The sequence below is a fragment of the Schistocerca nitens genome, unplaced genomic scaffold, assembly GCF_023898315.1.
Source record: "Schistocerca nitens isolate TAMUIC-IGC-003100 unplaced genomic scaffold, iqSchNite1.1 HiC_scaffold_375, whole genome shotgun sequence".
Taxonomy (NCBI): domain Eukaryota; kingdom Metazoa; phylum Arthropoda; class Insecta; order Orthoptera; family Acrididae; genus Schistocerca; species Schistocerca nitens.
This window is the reverse complement of record NW_026045909.1, coordinates 8,051,772-8,072,151: the sequence shown is the minus strand read 5'-3', so window position 1 is coordinate 8,072,151 and position 20,380 is coordinate 8,051,772. Positions and strand designations below refer to the sequence as shown.

The 20,380-nt window shown below is 42.3% G+C and overlaps 1 protein-coding gene across 1 annotated transcript in view; it reads left to right on the top strand.

Moving 5' to 3' along the window:
* LOC126229562 (drebrin-like protein) overlaps positions 1-20,380 on the top strand; it is a 219,728-nt gene that overhangs the window by 58,377 nt on the left and 140,971 nt on the right. Inside the window, exon 3 of the mRNA XM_049942330.1 lies at positions 19,286-19,398. Within this exon, the coding sequence (XP_049798287.1) occupies positions 19,286-19,398 (113 nt within the window). The remainder of the gene's footprint in view (positions 1-19,285; positions 19,399-20,380) is intronic.

The window sequence follows — 20,380 nt, the reverse complement described above, 5'->3', positions numbered from 1 at the left end:
TGTTTATTAAATCAGAATACAAAACAGTAAGTAAGCACAAAAATTTGAAATCAAATGATGTCGCCAGTTGCACTTTTATTTGTGATAACCACAACTGGGTTTGGCCATTAAGGCCATTTTGCTGTGGCTATGATGATACACTCATAACCACTGGAAAATGGTTGTCTGTGTACTCCAACAATGACAGACTCATAGGTGTTCGAAAATGGCCTTAGTGGTTGAAAACAGCCACAGTGATTGAAAATAAAAGTGCAGCTGCTGCTGTCATTTTATTCCAAGTAATTACTACAAATGTGAAACCTGAAAATCATGTTCCACATACTGGACAACAAATTAAAATGATATCACAATGTAAGTGAACATAACAAAACAACTAGCTCACACAAAACTGACACTCATGCTGCTCTATACTTTTTGGGATTTGTTTTCGCCATTTGGCAAGGTTCACAGTGTGAAACCATTTCCTAGCCCATTTGTTTCACTTTGATGCTCCACTGTCCATCATGAAGCATCTTCAGAATTTTTGTTTGGCACATTTTGTATAATGACCCTTCTGAAATGAGTGTGAAAAAGTATGAGACAATGACTTGTGCTGAGGATAGTCATTCTATCAAAATATGGCTGCAAACTTGTTTGTCTTTTGGCAAATAGTATGGGAATCTATTTTTCATATAATTCAGAATAGTTTTCAGTACTACATCTTATGCTCTTCTCATTTCAGATAACTGTGCTTAACTGGAAATGAAGTGATTTGTTCATTAAGTTCCTTACCAAATTGGCAAGAGGATTTTTCAGCTATGTCTTCAGATTTCTCATCTGGAAGAGCAGATAGCCTTGATAAGTCATCAGCATTGCCATGTTTTTATGTGGGTCTGTATCAGAGTTCGTAGTTATGTCCCTTCAATGTGATTGCCCATCTTTTTGGTTTCTGGACAGTTGTCGTCACTGGTAGCTGTTTTCTTGAATGGAACATTGAAACCAGAGGCTTGAGTTTAATGAAATGCTTATACATTAATAACCATTGTAAACACCAGAATGTTGAATGTAAATGTGCATGCATTGTGTTGTACAGATGCCAGAGGTTAGTCTGTGAGATGGAGGTCCTTGCCTGTTGCACCTGATCAGTCAATATAGGGACAGTTAATGCTGGTTGTGGATGACACCAGAAGTGTTGTCCGATGATGCTCCACATGTGTTCGGCTGGAGACAAATCTGCTGATCAAGAAGGCCAAGGCTACATTTTGACAGTCTGTAGAGTATTTTGGGTTACAATAGCAATAAGTGATGAGCATTATCGTTTTGGAAAACACCCACTGGAATACTGTCCATGAATGGCAGCACAAAAGACCGAATCACCAGATTGATGTACAATTTGCCATCTGGGTGCATGGAATAACCACTAGAGTGCTCCTGCTGTCACATGATATCGCAACCCAGACCATAACTCCAGATGCAGGTGCAGTGTTCTAGTATGCAGACAGGTTAATTGCAGACCCTCAACTGGCCTCCTCCCAACAAATACACGACCATCACTGGCACTGAGGGGGAACCAGCATTTATCAGAAACTACAACAGACCTCCGTCCTGCACTCCAATGAGCTTCGCTTGACAGCAGTGAAGTTACAACTAGTTTTGAGTCAGTGAAATGCACACTACAAGGCCTCTGTCTCACAGCTGTGCTTAAAGTAACCTATGTGCAACAGTTTGTTGTGTCACTGTGGTACCAACTATCGCTCAGATTGCTGCTGCAGATGCAGTACATTGGACCAGAGCCGTACGCCGAACACTATGGTCTTCCTTGTCAGTAGTGCCATGTGACTGTCTGGAGGACAGTCATCTTGCGACTGTACATTCTTGTGACCACCGCTGCCAGCAGTCGTGTACAATTTTTACATTCTTGCCAAGTCTTTCTGCAGTACGGCAGATTTAACGTCCAACTTCCAACTCGGTGAGATGCTGGTAATGGCATCTTTGTTACCTTAAAGACATTCTTAACTAACATCAACTCACCACATCGAATCTCATAATTCACTAACGCCGATGACAGTTACAGCATATTTTTAAAGCAAACCTGATTTGCGTCCTCATAGTGGCGCTGGCATAAAATTTGAGTACCCACCATCTTTTGGATGTAGAAACTCGTGCACGGTCTTTTGTTTAGGACACACAACTTCTCCTTGGTGTTGCGATTTTTTTCCCCTATCAATGTGGTATTTGCAGTACAACTTCATTTTGTAATTTGTTTGTGCACTTAATTTGTAACATCTCCAACAGCACCACATTTCAAATACTTCTAGTCTCTTCTTCTCCAGATTTCAGGTTGAGCATGTGTAACTTCCATATAAAGCTGAATCCCAGAGGTACACTTTGTGGAACTTCTTCACCACTTCCATATCAACTGATACCGGCAGTAATTTTTATTGAAAAAAACATTTTTTGTTTGTGTTTATCTACTTCTGATTTCTTTCACTTTGGCCGTCATGTAATCTTGCATTTGAAGTAGAAGAATCCTTTGACTTATTCCACTACTGTGTCATTGTTAATTCTGATGTTGGGCAAGTTGTTATTCCCTGTTCTTCGTCTTCATCTACAGTCTGTTTATCCTTAAGCCAAATTCAGTGGTGTGTTGCATGTTTCTTTCAATAGATTTTTTAAGTCTCCCCTGCATCCAGCTAAAAGAGCTGTCTCGTCTGCAAACTTCAGCAGTGTTTCCCTTGAACTTTTATTAAGCTTTCAAATTTTTCATTCTCCTTTTTTATTGTTTCTTTGGTTTACAAGCTGAACCACAGTGATGATAAGCTACAGCCATGCCTTACCCTTGTCGTAACACAAACTTATCTTTCTTGACCCGGCAATTTTATTATTCCCGCTTTGTATATGTTGATGCAGATTTTTTGCCTGTCTCTGTACTTAAGACCCATTCTTCTAAGGATTACGGATAACTTATTCCACCTTTCATTGTCTAGGTCCATAAGTGTTAGGAAAAAGGTATGCCGATTTTCTTAATTTTACCTTCCATCATTTAATGCAACTCCAAATTGTGTCTCTGGCATTTTTCTCTTCCTGGGGGGGGGAAAAAAAAAAAAAAAAAAAAAAAAAAAAAAAAAAAAAAAAACTGATCTTCTTCAGTATGTTTTCAGTTTTCCATTCTATTCTTTTATTTATGATTCTGTTCAGCAGTTTACAAACATGATCATCAGATTAATTATCTGATAGTTTTCATATTTATCTGAATTTAATTTCTTTGACAATGGAAATTGTCGTGTCTAGTATTCCTCCATACTCAGTTCACTAGACAAACTGTCAAACAGGTCATATTAATGAGTTTTATTACAACAAGACAAATACAAATACTTAACTTTGATCTGAGAATTCTTGTAGTCCTTTATACATGATCGTCCAGAAGTGCAATTACACAGATGTGTCGCAACCAAAGGGCGACATACAGAATAATCAGTCTTCTTCAGAATAGACAAACACAAGTAACATCTTTGGTCCTAGTGTCCACTACTAACACAAGTATGTCAACTGAACTGCAATGACTGCTGATCTCTAACTGTGCTACCTGGAGATTGCTAATGGTAGAGGCTACAATGCGTTGGCTAACATAGAGGCTATCATTGGAGCTGCTATTGAAGTGTCACCACCAGTCGGGTGCAGTACTTATATCGTCTTCATCTAGAGGCCTCTACTGTCATGTTGTCATCCTGGAGGGAGCTTGGTCAGCACGTGATTGGCTGACCTCCTCTCACAGCCTTCTCTTCTCTGTCATTCCCGACTGGCGTGCCGGCGCTGACTTTAGGCCGTAACAGAAATATGATAGGTAAGTCACCCATTTCATAAAATTTTTGTCATCAACTAAAGTGACCTCCTGCTTCCTAACTCCCACAAATTTCAATAACTTCAGACACACATCATCAACTCTTGAGGTCTTCTTTGAGCCCAGATCATTTAGAGCTGTCAAACTCTGACCTCATTATTCGATCACATTTAATCTCTTTTTGATCTCTTCCCTCCTACTTTCGGAGAGTTCTTCTCCATCATCGAGGCCTTTGATGTATTGCCATCATCTGTCTGTCCTTTCTTGCAAATGTGGAGATGGGCTGTGATGTTTTTGTTCTGGCTCCTCTAGCAGTTTGCTTCCATACTGTTACATAGGAATTTTATTGTGTCCCAGGATCACAGATACTTGCTTATGGTTTAAAAAAATTAATTACATAACTTTAGTTTTATACTAACAGTGCACTTTCCGTGTATGGTGAAATAGTCGCCAAGATAGAAGCATCAGAAACACCCCTGGATCCAAATCTAATTTCAAAGATTCTGTATTGACCTCAGTTTTCGTGTAATAAAAGTTTTTGTAAATTAATATAGCACACAATGTATTATATGTATCTGGCAAAATGACAAGCACTTAACAACAAGGCTTTCAAATGCAAACGTCAAAAAAAATCTGTTAGTAGACAAAGGAATTAGAGAGATGAGTACCATAAGAGTAAAGAATTGCAGCTAAAAAACATCCTTGCTGATTTCATATGATACATTGGCCTGGGATATTGCTTCATAAGGATCAGCTATAGTCAGACATCACCATTTGCTTTGATAACACTTTTCCATTTAAGATATGTCGTGGTGGGACCATTCTCCATGTTTGTCACTAACAAATGTAGTTAGGTTATCCAGGAAGAAGTCCAAGTGATCATTCAAGAACTATAATGTAATTGATGTTTATGCCTGTACTCAGAAAACTAAGCAAACTACTGTGAAGTGCATGGCAGAGGTTTCCTTCCATTATCCCCGTTATTACAGCATTTTCCCACTCCACTCGTATGGATCACAGGAAGAATGCCCATTTAAATGTCTCAGTGAGTGCTGTAATTAATCTGATCTTGTCTTCACTATACCTGTAATAGTAGTACGTAGAGGTTTTTTTAAATATATTCCTAGACTTCATTCACAGACAGTTCTGGATCCTGTGTAAGTAATCTTTGGTTGGATAATTTGTGTCATCTTCAGTGCTGCCTGTCCAACATTATTAGAAAAAGGGTAGACTGCTAATCACTGTAAAGATGATATGTTGAGTTGCAGACAAGCCCAACAAAAAGACTATTACACATTTAGCTTTTGGCCACAGCCTTCTTTAGCAAAGAAAACACACACACACACACACACACACACACACACACACACACACACACACACGTACATTCCCTCAAGTGCCACACTTCACATGTACAGGCATGACTACCACAGAGATGGCGATCATTAGTGTGTGAAGTGTGCTTGCTTTGGTGTGTGTGTGTGTGTTCTTTTTTTCTTTTCTGAAGAAGGCTTTGATTGAAAGCTAAATGTGTAACAGTCTTTTAATTGCACCTGTCTGGAACTCCTCGTGATGATGACTAGCAATCTATTCTTTTCCCCATACTGCCTGCCAGTACTGTTTCTTCAGCATCTCTGACAGTCTGCTACAGATCAATTAAACCTGTAACCATTAATTCTGCCCTTCTCCATGTACATTCAAAACCCCTGTTAGTCCTATTTGGTATGGGTCCCACACACTTCAGCAGTATTCTAGGATGTGTCATGCAAGTGATTTGCAAGTAATCTCCTTCATAGAGAGATTGCATTTCACTAGTATTTCACTAATAAAATGAAGTCTGCTATCTTCTTTAATTACGACTGTTACACAAATGGCTCTGAGCACTATGGGACTCAACTTCTGAGGTCATCAGTCCCCTAGAACTTAGAACTACTTAAACCTAACTAACCTAAGGACATCACACACATCCATGCCCGAGGCAGGATTCGAACCTGCGACCGTAGTGGTCTCGCGGTTCCAGACTGTAGCGCCTAGAACCGCACGGCCACTCCGGCCAGCGACTGTTACACACCTTTAGGTGGTATGATCTTTCTAGTACTGGTACTTATTGTGGTTGCTTAAAAATTTTTGCAGGCACCTGTGAAACACTGCCATGCTATTCTCTCAACATCACTTGATAAACCAAGGAAATGTTTGTTGTGACTCGCCGATCATTCAAAGTGCCGCCGCGCAATTACGCGCGTCCTCTACGTGCGGCGCTGTCTGCCAGCTATGCAGCAGCTGCGCCACCTAAGCGGCCAGCCGAGCAGCAGCCGCTAGACTGGGACTCAGTGCTCATTTGAATGCTAACGTGTACACATGTCTTGCTTGTCAACTTACTCTGTGACTTATATGTGTTGTTGTGTCGTTCCGAAATATGTGTGTTAAACTTGAAGTTCTAACAATTGGCGACGAGGTAATGGCTTTTCCTTTTCACCGTTGACTCACAGGGTTCCATGGCTACTGTTGAGCAACTATTGCAAAATCTCCTTGAACAGCAACCGCTTCTCACAGCGGCAATTCGCGATTTCGTCGCGGCGTCAAATGCGGGGCGTTTCGTGTCGTTGGCTATACCTCCTTTTCCTCCTTACGACGAGATGGCGGAAGACTGGTCTGATTATGAAAAACGTCTTCGACAGCACTTCTTGGCATTTCATGTCACGGACGAATAACCATGTAAGTCTCTGTTCCTTTCCTGAATTTCACCTCAAATGTATCGGTTGTTGTCGCAATTGGCTCCTTTGAAGGATCCTGCGTCTTTGTCCTTTGCTGAAATGTGCTCACTTCTGTCCGTCTATTTTCAAAAGCAAACGCATGTGGTAGCCTCTCGTGTTGCCTTTTATCGTTGTCAAAAACAACCGAATCAATCCTATCGCGCTTGGGCTGCTGAACTTCACGGCCTCAGTCGAAAGTGTCAATTTGTTACTGACGTTCACAAAGAATCCTATGCCGATTCCATGGTACGGGATGCTATTATCCGGTCGGCGCCCGACAAAGAAGTTCGGCAACGTGCCCTTCAGTTGGCGAATCCGACTCTAGATGAAGTTCTCTCCACTGCGCAGTCTTTTGAAATTTCTCGCGCCGCTGGGGCACAAATAGAGGCGTGGGGTGATGTCGGGGAAATACAACCTCTGTGCGCTGTTGACGACGCGTGCGGCGCGTCCCCGCCGGCCGACGTGGCCACAGTGCGCTCCTACGCGCAGCCTCGGCCTAGCCGTAAACAACCCGCTAAGAAACTGCAGCAAAACCCCCGGCAACTTCCTTCATGTCTGTGGTGTTTTACGAAACATTCGCGCGAGGATTGTCCCCAATGTTGGGCTGTGTGTCACAACTGCAAAAAGAAAGGTCATGTGTCTTCCGTTTGCAAATCCGACCGCATGCATGATGTTCAGGAACATGACGCTGATTCTGATTCTGTTTTTGTCAATTGCACTTCCTCCCTTTCAGGGAAGTTATTCCTCACTGTCCAAATCCTTGGGCGAGATGTTCGCATGCAAGTGAATACCGGTTCTGCTGCCACTATAATTAATTCTCGGACTATCTTCAGCTGGGTTCTCCACTCCTGTCCCCTGTCACTCGGCAATTACGGACGTACAATAAACAGAAGATTTCTCTCTTGGGACAGTTTAATGTTGAGGTATCTTACAAATCCGTCGTTCGCACTGTTCCCATATTTGTGGTCAACCAGAGCAACGCGGAAAATCTTTTTGGTTTTGATGCCTTTCGCGTTTTTGGGTTCTCCATAGATGACCCTGTCAATATTGTCTCTGATGCTATTCCTTATGCTCAACTGGATTCCTTGTCGATGACATTTTCGTCCCTTTTTTCTCCTGGGTTAGGCCATGCAAACAACTTTGAAGCTCATATCACGCTCAAACCCACTGCTCGGCCTAAGTTTTTTCGGGCTCGGCCCCTTCCTGTGGCCCTTCGTGATCGGGTACAACGGGAGTTGGATCATCTCACTGCTTCAGGGGTCTTGCTTCCTGTCACTTCCAGTGAGTGGTCCTCTCCTGTCGTTGTAGTTGCTAAGCCAAATGGTGATATTCGTCTCTGTGGCGATTTCAAAGCCACTGTAAATGCTCAATGCCTCATCGACACTTACCCTATGCCACGTCCTGAAGAACTGTTCACTAAACTTGCTGGAGGCCAGTATTTTTCTAAAATTGACCTGTCAGAAGCTTATCATCAACTTCCTCTCGATGCTGCTTCCTGGCAGTTTCTGGTCCTTAACACGCCTTTTGGTCTCTATCAATACCAACGCTTGCCATTCGGGGTTGCTAGCGCCCCTGCTCTCTTTCAGCGATTCTTGGAACAATTATTGCTCCCTGTCCCTGGGTGTATCAATTACATGGACGACATTGTTGTCACTGGCTCCACCACTGAAGAACATCTTCAAAATCTCCGCACACTTTTTCATGTCTTACAGACTGCCGGTCTTAAGTGTAATCTTCAGAAGTCACAATTTTTTCAGGCATCTATCACGTACTTGGGGTTTCAACTCTCTCGGGATGGTATTCGTCCGCTTCAACAAACTGTCGCTGCGATCGATGCCCTTCCTCACCCTACATCTGTTAAGGAACTGCAGGCCTTCTTGGGGAAAATAGCATACTATCACAAGTTTTTACCGTCTGCGGCTTCAGTGGCTCAGCCGTTGCATCGCCTGTTGCATAAAAACGTGCCTTTTCACTGGTCCGCTTTCCAGAAGTTGAAGACTATGCTGAAACAGGCCCCGTGCCTGGCTACATATCGACCTGGCCAACATCTTGTTCTTGCCACAGACGCCTCTCAATACGAGGTCGGTGCAGTCCTTGCGCACTGTTTTTCTGACGGTTCAGAGCAACCCATTGCTTATGCCTCCAAAACGCTCACGGATGCCCAACAAAAGTATTCTCAAATTGAGAAAGAAGCTTTGGCCATCATTTATGCTCTTCATAAGTTTGGTGTCTTTCTCTATGGCTCAAAATTTCATCTTGTTATGGATCACAAACCACTTGTTTCCTTGTTTCCTCCATCGACGTCACTTCCCAACAAGGCTGCACACCGCCTCCAGCATTGGGCTCTTTACTTGTCTCGTTTAAATTATGAGATTCATTTCTGGCCAACAGCTCAACATGCGAATGCTGATGCTCTGTCTCGCCTTCCCATGGGTCCTGATCAGGCATTCGATAGGGACGAACTTTCGTGTTTCCACCTGGATGTTGCCGAGCAGCGGGTTGTGGATGGGTTCCCCATCACTGGGGACAGGCTGGCGGCTGCTACGGGTTCTGACCCTACCCTCTCCCGGGTTTTACGCTGTATTCAGAAGGGTTGGCCAGATCGCCCGTCCGCTAAGATTTCTGATCCATTGCGGAACTACTACACTTTGCGCTACCGCCTCACGGCTAGGGATGGTGTTATCCTCCTCTCCACTGACAATGCTTCGCCGCGTGTTGTGGTACCTGCGTCTTTGCGTGCTTCGGTCTTGCGCCTCCTTCACCAAGGGCACTGGGGTGTGTCTCGCACAAAATCTCTGGCGCGCCGTCACGTGTACTGGCCTGGCATCGACTCTGAAATAGCATACATGGTCGCTGCCTGCGGCCCTTGTGCGTCCCAGGCTGCTGCCCTGAAGTCATCTTTGTCACTGTGGCCTTCGCCTGGGAAGCCCTGGGAGCGCATTCATGCTGACTTTGCGGGACCCTTTTTAGGTACTTATTGGCTCCTCGTAATTGACGCCTACTCTAACTTTCCTTTCATTGTCCGTTGCACGTCACCTGCCACCGCGGCAACCACCAGTGCTCTCGCCCGCATTTTTTCTTTGGAAGGCCTCCCCTCTACTCTTGTTACTGATAATGGTCCGCAATTTGCCTCTTCCGAATTTGCGGATTTTTGCGCTCGTCATGGCGTTGCGCATGTCACAGCCCCGCCGTTCCATCCACAATCCAACGGTGAGGCTGAAAGACTGGTCCGCACATTTAAGGCTCAGATGCAGAAACTTCTGACTTCTTCTGCTGCTCATGATGCGCTTCTCCAGTTTCTGGTGTCTTACCGTTTCACCCCCATGGGTGACCACAGCCCGGCTGAGCTCTTACATAGCCGACAGCCCCGCACCCTACTTCATCTTCTGCGGCCTCCCACCTCACGGCTGCGGGTGCCTTCACTTGGCCGGTTCACCGCTGACGACCTCGTCTCGGTACGGGGATATGGCAGGCAGCCAAAATGGAGCCCGGGCCACATTTTACGACACCGTGGCAGACGCCTGTATGAAATAGAGATGGACACGGGTGTTGCAGTGCGTCATTTCGGACCAGCTTCGGCCTCGGGTGCCAGTAACGTCTGTTCCGAATGCCGCCACACCACCTTTGGCTCTACCTGACGCTCGGGATCTTAGCATCTCTCAATACTCACAACGCAGCCCTCTCACAGTCATCGCGATGCCACCACCAGAACGGACGCCACCAGGAGACGTACCCATGCAGGAACCGGAAGACCATCCTCTGTCAGAGCAAATCTACTCGCCTCCTCCTCCAACAGACGCCGACACATCTCCCATGTCTCCTGTCATATCAACTGGACTTGCCGCAACGGGCAGATTGGTGCATGGGGCCCCAGCAGATTCGACCCCTACGTCTCCTGTCAGCTCGACCCGTTATCATCGGGGACACTTCCGTCCGTACGGGAAGCCTCCTCCTCGAGACTTTACGGCGAGTCAACCAACGCCTATGGACGTTAGCCATCTCCAGGACACCTCCATCATGACCAGTGCAATAATTTCAAAAGGGGGAAAAGTGTTGTGACTCGCCGATCATTCAAAGTGCCGCCGCGCAATTACGCGCGTCCTCTAGGTGCGGCGCTGTCTGCCAACTATGCAGCAGCTGCGCCACCTAAGCGACCAGCCGAGCAGCAGCCGCTAGACTGGGACTCGGTGCTCATTCGAATGCTAACGTGTACACATGTCTTGCTTGTCAACTTACTCTGTGACTTATATGTGTTGTTGTGTCGTTCCGAAATATATGTGTTAAACTTGAAGTTCCAACAATGTTTATCAACCATTATTTCCCTAATTTACAATACTACAAATATTCTTTCCTGTATTTTTTCTTCTCTCATTTCTGGTAACTTTTTTGCAAGTACATGAGTCCATGTGGATTTTTGTCCATGGCCGTCACAAAGTTTATGATGAGACCCAGTTTAATGAGGAACGGAAGTGGAGACAAGTTTTTGGTGTCAACATGCGGAACATTCACTACATTTTTCTGTCCAGGCAGTTTTTCCCCCAATAGTGGTGTTTTCTGTCTCCGTTGTCTCACTCACATAATTAGCAGCAGTGGTTTGTGTACACAAGCTGGATGCTGAGAAGAATTATGACTTCCTCCAGACCACCCTATGCATACCATTTGTATTTCTCATACTGAATAAGTGGGTAGAGTCTGTCTGTACACTGGTAAAGTCACACGTGACATGATTATGACGTGTATATGCTGTATTGAACACAACAGAGGCTGTGTATTGACTTTCATGATCATTCGAGATGCTAAACTGTAGTAGTCATTCTGGCACACAAATTAAGGGAGCAGGTCTTCAGTTAGTAAATTTATCCCCATTTTGGAAGTGTGAACCTACCAACTTTTGCAAAAAAAGACCTTGCAATATGATGTAAATGGTAAAATGAGGGGTTTTGGAAGCTACATCACTGTGGCTCAGTCAGTAAAATGTAGTTTTATGATGACAGATATCATGTGTTCGAAGCTACTGGGCGTCCATTCTTTTTATAGTGCAAAAACTGCTGCCTAGTAGGAGTGTGGTACTGAGTCAATATTAAACCCAGAATTACCTTCAGAAATGATTCCAGTTATTAAAACTGAAAACTGAAATGTCTAACACCAAAGCATAATTCGACAGATATCTGCCATATTGTCAACCAATTACACATACTGGTATCATTGAAGAACTGCATCAGTGTATCTGAAGCTGTTCCAGTACTTTATTAGTAAGGATTATTGATTCTCACCTTCAAACACACTTCTGAGATTTTCAGCCTTACCAGGGAGAAAGGCAGGTGTTGGTCTGACTTATTTGCTGAGAGACATAGGGGAAGTCATTAGTCACATCTAATGGTAATCTGACTTCTCATTTCATTTCTGTGTACATGATAGATGCAGCATTTTTGCTGAAAGTAGCTGACCAAAGAGCGTTTCTCTCAAACACCAGTTTCAAGTGACTGTTCTGAGCTGACATTATTTGCAAATGGTTCTTTTTATCAGTAAACTATAAAGTTTTGTTAATATTACTCATCACAATCCTAAAAACGTAGGGCATGACTAATGGCAGTGAAAGTAAGCAAAGTCATCTGCCATAACACACAAAACATAATGTGCTGTCCTTAGATGTAAAAGGGCATAGTGTTCTGTAGATCAGTTTACCTACTCCAAAACTAAACTCTGCCCTAACATGTCTCAGAAGACACTGACAGTACAGACCAACCACCATGTCATCCTCAGCCTACAGGCCAGTGTCAGTTTTCTTGACTGGAGCCACTACTTCTCAATCAAGTAGCTCCTCAGTGTACCTCACAAGGGCTGAGTGCTCCATACTTGCCAACAGCACTTGCAAAGTATACGGTCATTCATCTAAGTGCCAGCCAAACCTGACGTTGCTTATCTTTGGTTTGAAGGGAACCAGTGTTACCACAGTGGCAAGGCCATTGGTAGATTATTTTTCCAAGCGGCTTAAATCTTCATCCCATTTTACTAGAAAGTCAACATGTACAGAACTCTTCAATTCATTATTCATAATCATTTGGAAACTTCATGAAAGTACTGTTGCAAATTTTAAAATGTGTTGAAAGTGTCAATGCTGCTGTCAATGGCATTGTCATAAATATCCTCAAAGCTCTTTTGATTTTGGCATAAGCATTTCTTAATCTGTACCTTGAAGTAGGGAGGGGGATGGGGGAGGGAGGGGGAGAGAGAGAGAGAGAGAGAGAGAGAGAGAGAGAGAGAGAGAAACTTCACACTCACAGTAATCAAATAAGAAGCCCTGGTAATACTCTTCATCAGTTCTTTCACCCGGAACTTGAAAATAGCTGTTTTATTTACTAGATCTGCTGCCTCAATATTTATAACATATTTGGCACCAATATCAGCTATAAAATTTGAAGATACAGAGCCTAAGAGCATTACCTGACAGGAAATTAAAGTCAGATCATGTGGTGTGATATATGTGAGATCTGTATACCATTTCACTTATTATCCTACCAAATAACTTTGTAACACTCTAGCTCAGGCAGTCTTGCTCCTTCCCTTAGTTGGCAGAAATTGTCAAAAATTGAAGCCTTGCTTCAGCATCTTTGAGATCCTACAATACCATAGTGAAGTAGCAGCAAGAACTCTAATGTTGAACATGAGTGAGATGTATGTGCAATAGCTGTGTGAAAAAAATGCACCGTTTTGCATAAACCATTTTACAAATAAACAAGTATTTGGCAGTGGTCTTCTCTTTTTTTTTTTTTTTTAATGATGTTACTCGGATTAAATGACATTGTAACACCAACATGCATTTACAGTCATGGCTTGTAGACCAGTACAGTTAACTCCAAAAAGAGGATTGCTTTCTAAAAATTAGTGGAATTTTTGAAATGGATTTAATCACTCAAGTAGGACTCTGATATGAATATTCTGAGTTTGCTCTAATTTCTGAGTGGAGCTTGAGTCATGATAAAGAGAAAACTATCAAAATTTTGAACCCTCTCTCTCTCTCTCTCTCTCTCTCTCTGTCTCTGTCTTTTCTCCCCACCTCCCACGCCCTCCCTCCCCCTCTCAAATTCCTTCCCTCTCCCCTTTCTCTCAAATTTGTCCTAAACTCTTGTGTTTAATAATAATAAAAAAACCAAGGTTACCAAAAATGAAAACATTAATTCTGACACTCGAAAATCCAGTGTGGAATAATGACAGTATTATGAAAAAGAGAGAGTGCTACTCACCATATAGTGGAGATATTGAGTTGCAGAACCAGACACAGTGGTAATTTGTGTGTGAGTTGTGCTTTGCTTGAATGTGTGTGTGTTTTTTGTCTACTTTAGAAGAAGGCTTTTTGGCTGGAAGCTCATTTGTTTAGCAGTCTTTTTGTTGTGCTTGTCTGCAACTCAACATTTTCATTATATGATGAGTAACAATCTATCCTTTTCATAACATTAAATTATCCATAGATTGAGTGCCAGAACTTTGCTACTTCATTAAATTTTCCTATAGGAAAGCTATGTTAGAAATTGGAAATTTTTCACACTTCTTGAAAAACACTTTGTCGCTATCAAATGTGCAGTATCTGAGAAGTAACCAATTTTACACAATAATTTATAGAAGAATACTTTTAAAAACATAAGTGACTTTGAAAGTTTGTAGATGGTGAGTTTCTGATGCATAGAGTAACACGGGAGGCAAAGGAACTATTTTCTTCCATAATTACTAAGTATGTAGGTTACATCAAACATTGGTATGGCAGAAAGGTCACTGTTGTGTTTGATGGTGTATGTGATTGAATACCCTGATGTGACAAATGACAGGAGCATGGAATCAGCTGACCGACTGCACAGAGCCCCTAAAAAATTGGACCACATGCCATGTTTAATGAAGCACCGTCAGTAACCTTGGCAAAATGTTTACTTTGGTCAAACAAAAAAATAAACAGAATGTCATTTCTTTACTGATTGTGCAACCTGGGGGGTGAGCAATATCAAGCAAGCTGTTGAGGATGCCAATACTCGTAAGTATAGCTACTGATGTTGCTTAACACTTTCTGTTGTTGTTGTTTTTGGGGAGGTCACCACCCTTTATGTGATTCTGACCACTTAATCCCCATTGTCCCCAAATGTTTTTGTACTGAAGACAGACAAAGGCAGTCAAGGATACATATTCGACACTCCCATAATTTCAATTTGGGTCAAGGATCGAAAGACAACATTCTGTTCCTGTGTGTCTTTAATGGCTGCAGTACAACTTTGTTGTTTTTCAGCAAAGGAAAACTGATACTTTTCAATGCAACAGAGATGAAAAACAACCTACAGAAGGCAAAAGCAGTTCAGTGCTACAGTTGTTAATATTGATGAGGCTGGATTCATAGCAGCCCTGTATTGTGAAGAAGAAACAAAGCCATTAAATGTGCTTCCCTAATATCAGATACACTCCTGGAAATGGAAAAAAGAACACATTGACACCGGTGTGTCAGACCCACCATACTTGCTCTGGACACTGCGAGAGGGCTGTACAAGCAATGATCACACGCACGGCACAGCGGACACACCAGGAACCGCGGTGTTGGCCGTCGAATGGCGCTAGCTGCGCAGCATTTGTGCACCGCCGCCGTCAGTGTCAGCCAGTTTGCCGTGGCATACGGAGCTCCATCGCAGTCTTTAACACTGGTAGCATGCCGCGACAGCGTGGACGTGAACCGTATGTGCAGTTGACGGACTTCGAGCGAGGGCGTATAGTGGGCATGCGGGAGGCCGGGTGGACGTACCGCCGAATTGCTCAACACGTGGGGTGTGAGGACTCCACAGTACATCGATGTTGTCGCCAGTGGTCGGCGGAAGGTGCACGTGCCCGTCGACCTGGGACCGGACCGCAGCGACGCACGGATGCACACCAAGACCGTAGGATCCTACGCAGTGCCGTGGGGGACCGCACCGCCACTTCCCAGCAAATTAGGGACACTGTTGCTCCTGGGGTATCGGCGAGGACCATTCGCAACCGTCTCCATGAAGCTGGGCTACGGTCCCGCACACCGTTAGGCCGTCTTCCGCTCACGCCCCAACATCGTGCAGCCCGCCTCCAGTGGTGTCGCGACAGGCGTGAATGGAGGGACGAATGGAGACGTGTTGTCTTCAGCGATGAGAGTCGCTTCTGCCTTGGTGCCAATGATGGTCGTATGCGTGTTTGGCGCCGTGCAGGTGAGCGCCACAATCAGGACTGCATACGACCGAGGCACACAGGGCCAACACCCGGCATCATGGTGTTGGGAGCGATCTCCTACACTGGCCGTACACCACTGGTGATCGTCGAGGGGACACTGAATAGTGCACGGTACATCCAAACTGTCATCGAACCCATCGTTCTACCATTCCTAGACCGGCAAGGGAACTTGCTGTTCCAACAGGACAATGCACGTCCGCATGTATCCCGTGCCACCCAACGTGCTCTAGAAGGTGTAAGTCAACTACCCTGGCCAGCAAGATCTCCGGATCTGTCCCCCATTGAGCATGTTTGGGACTGGATGAAGCGTCGTCTCACGCGGTCTGCACGTCCAGCACGAACGCTGGTCCAACTGAGGCGCCAGGTGGAAATGGCATGGCAAGCCGTTCCACAGGACTACATCCAGCATCTCTACGATCGTCTCCATGGGAGAATAGCAGCCTGCATTGCTGCGAAAGGTGGATATACACTGTACTAGTGCCGACATTGTGCATGCTCTGTTGCCTGTGTCTATGTGCCTGTGGTTCTGTCAGTGTGATCATGTGATGTATCTGACCCCAGGAATGTGTCAATAAAGTTTCCCCTTCCTGGGACAATGAATTCATGGTGTTCTTATTTCAATTTCCAGGAGTGTATTTGAAAAATTTATGTCGGAGATATTCAACCTCACTTCATTGCCTCCTACAGAAACAGCTGCCTGACAGCATTCGCAAAGGTTCGGCAGGTGTAAGCTTGGAAAGACAAGCCACTATATCCACAGCACTGAGGGTGGCAGGCTTCAAAATTTGGCATCTTTCCATTTCCCACTATCAATAACAGTACCTGTGGAACTGTTGAATAACATTTATTGCACATGTGACACATGATGCCATGTAATTTTTTCGTTCAGGAGAAATGGTATTAAGTGTAACACCATTTGCAAACTATGCGAAGGTCAGTCCTGCATCAATATTCCAACTGATGTCCCTATTGTCGACTTTGCTGACTGTGACATAGATAATGACATTTTGGAAGAAGAGGTCCCTGTGAGGATATGAATATAGAAATGGCAGAATTAGAGTTAATGTTATTTGAACCCTCTTCCTCCAAGAGTTTGAAGAAGTAACACTGTAAAATTAAGAAAAACAGATTGTACATAAGTAAACATAAGTCTTTCACCCTGAGTGTTTTATTTTACAACTTTAATGCAGTTTTATGTAATCATATGTAACTCAATTTATTGCCAGTTGAATTAAGTTTCTTTCTTCCTAATAAAATAATAATAAACCTAATGTATTTCTTTCTACATACCCTTGTAGACAATTTTTTGTCAATTATATAATATTTTCTGGTAATTTCATAATTTTAAAAACTATTGTTTAGGTTAGAGATTATGTACCAGCAACAAAAATAAATAAAACTGAATTTTGGAAAAATTCAAGGAATGGAAAGTACAAGGGTGATGTTGGTCATTAACCATGAGATTTATATATAAATGAAGAATGGTATTGTTTGCTTACCAGCTAGATTCTTTGTCATTTGCTTTGACTTTTTGAAAACACAATTTGATGCACTATATCTTTCCTCATGTAAAATTTTGCACCAAATTGGCCAGTTCTCAGATGCTGCATGTTTTATAGTGACGAAACGAGACAAAAAACACGAAAAAGTACTGTTTTCTGACCTAGCTTTTCTTTAGGAAAATTTAATAATGCAGCAAAGTTTTTGTACTCAATTGATGTAGAATTTAATATTCTACCTGGCAAATCTGCTGCTGCCCATTGGCCCAAAAATAAAACACAGTCTAGTAAAATGTGGTGCACCGTGATGTGCCCCAAGCACCACACAAAGGAGGGTCATCGTACTGGACCAGGAAGCCACGCATCTTAGGGCTGTGGTCTATGCGAAGATGAGTAAGGAGGACCTTATCCATCGATGTGGCTGGAAGGACCTCTTTTAATAGGCAGAGAAAGAAAAGTGAGGAATAAGAGAATTCACATACCTCTCCTGGTTAATTCTTAAATAGCCTTTCTTGTTTGTTTTTCTGGTTAATTTTTTCACTCCCCCTGTGCCTACGCCCTCGATGGGAGCCTGTCTAACCATGCCCTCAGTAAGGCCTTACTGAAAAATAACCAACAAACAGCTTTTTCAACTGTTTTGATAGATAGGGGATAGTGTACCACAAGAAAACTGAGCTTGATTGCGAAAACTTATATCATTTCCAAATTCAGCATCCATAATGTAGCTTAGAACACCATTCATTTTCCTTGTAACAAAAAGGTTAGTGACTACTATAAATGTCTGAATTAGAGTAGACAATGTTTTAATGATAGTTACATGAAAGATTGCAGATGGCTTAATATACTGCTGTGAAGAAAGTAGACACAAAGCAGACAGCTGTACAAATAACCTAATGTGGAGTGAGGTGAATAAAACAGTTGGACTTTATAACTTAGTGAGTGTCAGGCTATAAATCCGGAGGTCCAACACTTGATTGCCAGTCAGTCTAAGGATTTTTAATGTCATCAGTTATTGCTTCCATCACCTCTGGCAATGCTATGTATCCCGAGATACACCATTTTTCAGAGCGTATGTTAATTTGTAGGTATCCATATAACTGGCTGAGAAAGTCAGTACAAACATCAGAGGAAGACAAGGGTAACCACCTCCAACAGACCCGCGACTAATAAAGCACTACAGTGCTCAGACAAACCTTTTTTGTGACAGCTTTAACTTTTACACTTACGATGGTGCAACAGCACTAAAACATATTGTGTAAAAGTGGGAAAAATAAAAATGTTTCAATCAAGGTGGCCTACTGAAATAAATGTATAATGTGAAATCTTCAATGCTCAGCAAAAATATTACTGATTCCTAATAAACTTTACATAACAACAATTTATGTTACTTTAACAGTGAGATTCCATTACCATCAACTTTATATTCAAACTGTAATTTATATCTAACAGTCCTTTTTTTCAGTGTAACAAATGAAATGTACCACAACTTATGCAGGAAAACTGTGAATTAAAAAAATATATATATATAATGCAAAGTTGTGAAAAACTAACTAGCATTAAAAGCGTAAACTTTCTTGTTAATGGTATTAAATGCCTGTGAAGAAATTGCCATTATTTCAAAGTAAAATAATGAGCACTTATTTCGTGTGTGTGCTTTATTTGACTTGTTATGATGTACTGTCTTTACAATGTGAACATTGTTTTCCATTTCAGCTTAGTAATCAAAACACATGTTTACTAAACTGTGTGCTCCCACCATAGTTGTTATATTGAGAGAATTGGGTCTTCACAGTCTGTAACATTATAAAAATATTCTATATTGTTATTATGACATGCTTAACAGTATAGTGATCAACAGTCTGTGCAACTCCATTGGGGAATATATTGTCATAGTCTGGAGAAGTCCAATGTATAGTTAAGATTTAAGCTCTGTCTTTGTGTGTCCTATGTGTGTGTCAACTTAACAAACTGATGTTTGAATGCAGCTGGAGGCATAGAAGAAATGACAGAGGATCTAAACAGTGGCAAGATTATGTATGCTTTCTGTCGTGTTCAAGATCCCAAGACTAGCTTGCCAAAATGTGTCCTTATAAACTGGGTAAGTACTGTATACTGAGTCTATCATATAGAAATATTTTCTATAAAACTGGAATTAATTTTAATGCAATTTCTGCCTCATGTCCTTTGTATTTATACTCTTGTGAATGTAATAATACTAAAACTCTTTGAATAAAATCCATAGTTGCTTCCAAAAATTATGAAATAATCTCTATTGCCATTCAGAATCTCATACATGTGGTAAATGAGATGAAGAAGCTTCTGTGATTTCAATAGATTTAATTATTGTTACAGAAAGTATTTTGTGAAAAATAATGACTTAAACAACAAACCACCACACATCTTTAAATCAAAGTGCTGAGTCACTGTTAGGTGCATAAAAAACATAAACCTCTTCTTGCTGATCTGTATGGAGGGGAAATGACTGTGGGAAGCAGGAATACAGAGAAAACATGCAAAAACTATTGATGGCTTGGTACATTTGCATCTGTGACTGATGGCAACAGCTTAGAGGGGGATGGGGATTGCCACATGAGCAGTGAGCAAAAGCACAAAAGTCTTAAAAGGAACAGGCCCACGAGTGCTAAACTAGTAATAAATAACTTTTTTGCTTAACTGGAAGATATTGTATAAAATGGCACTACATGCAATGTAGTATTACAGTATGAAATAAGAAATCTCAAGTCATATACAGTTTGCTAGAAGACTCATTTTTGTACAGTTGATTATTTATCTATTTAGTCTTCACAACTCTGGCCTATTACCTGAAAAACTAAAATAGGCCATGCTGTTCATATTTTTGTGGATTATATAATTTATTCTTGGCAATTAATTAATTAATTAGTCTTTTAATAGAGGGGAAGAATATCTACAAGCAAGTTAATATTTATTTATTTTTGAGTCCTGCATGCTCTTGTGCTGTTGCCATGTTTGATTTAAAACAAATCACATTCAAACTAAGTACTGACAAAGTTGCTGAGTAAATTCCCTGTTCCAGTATCCCCAAATAATATGAAAAAATT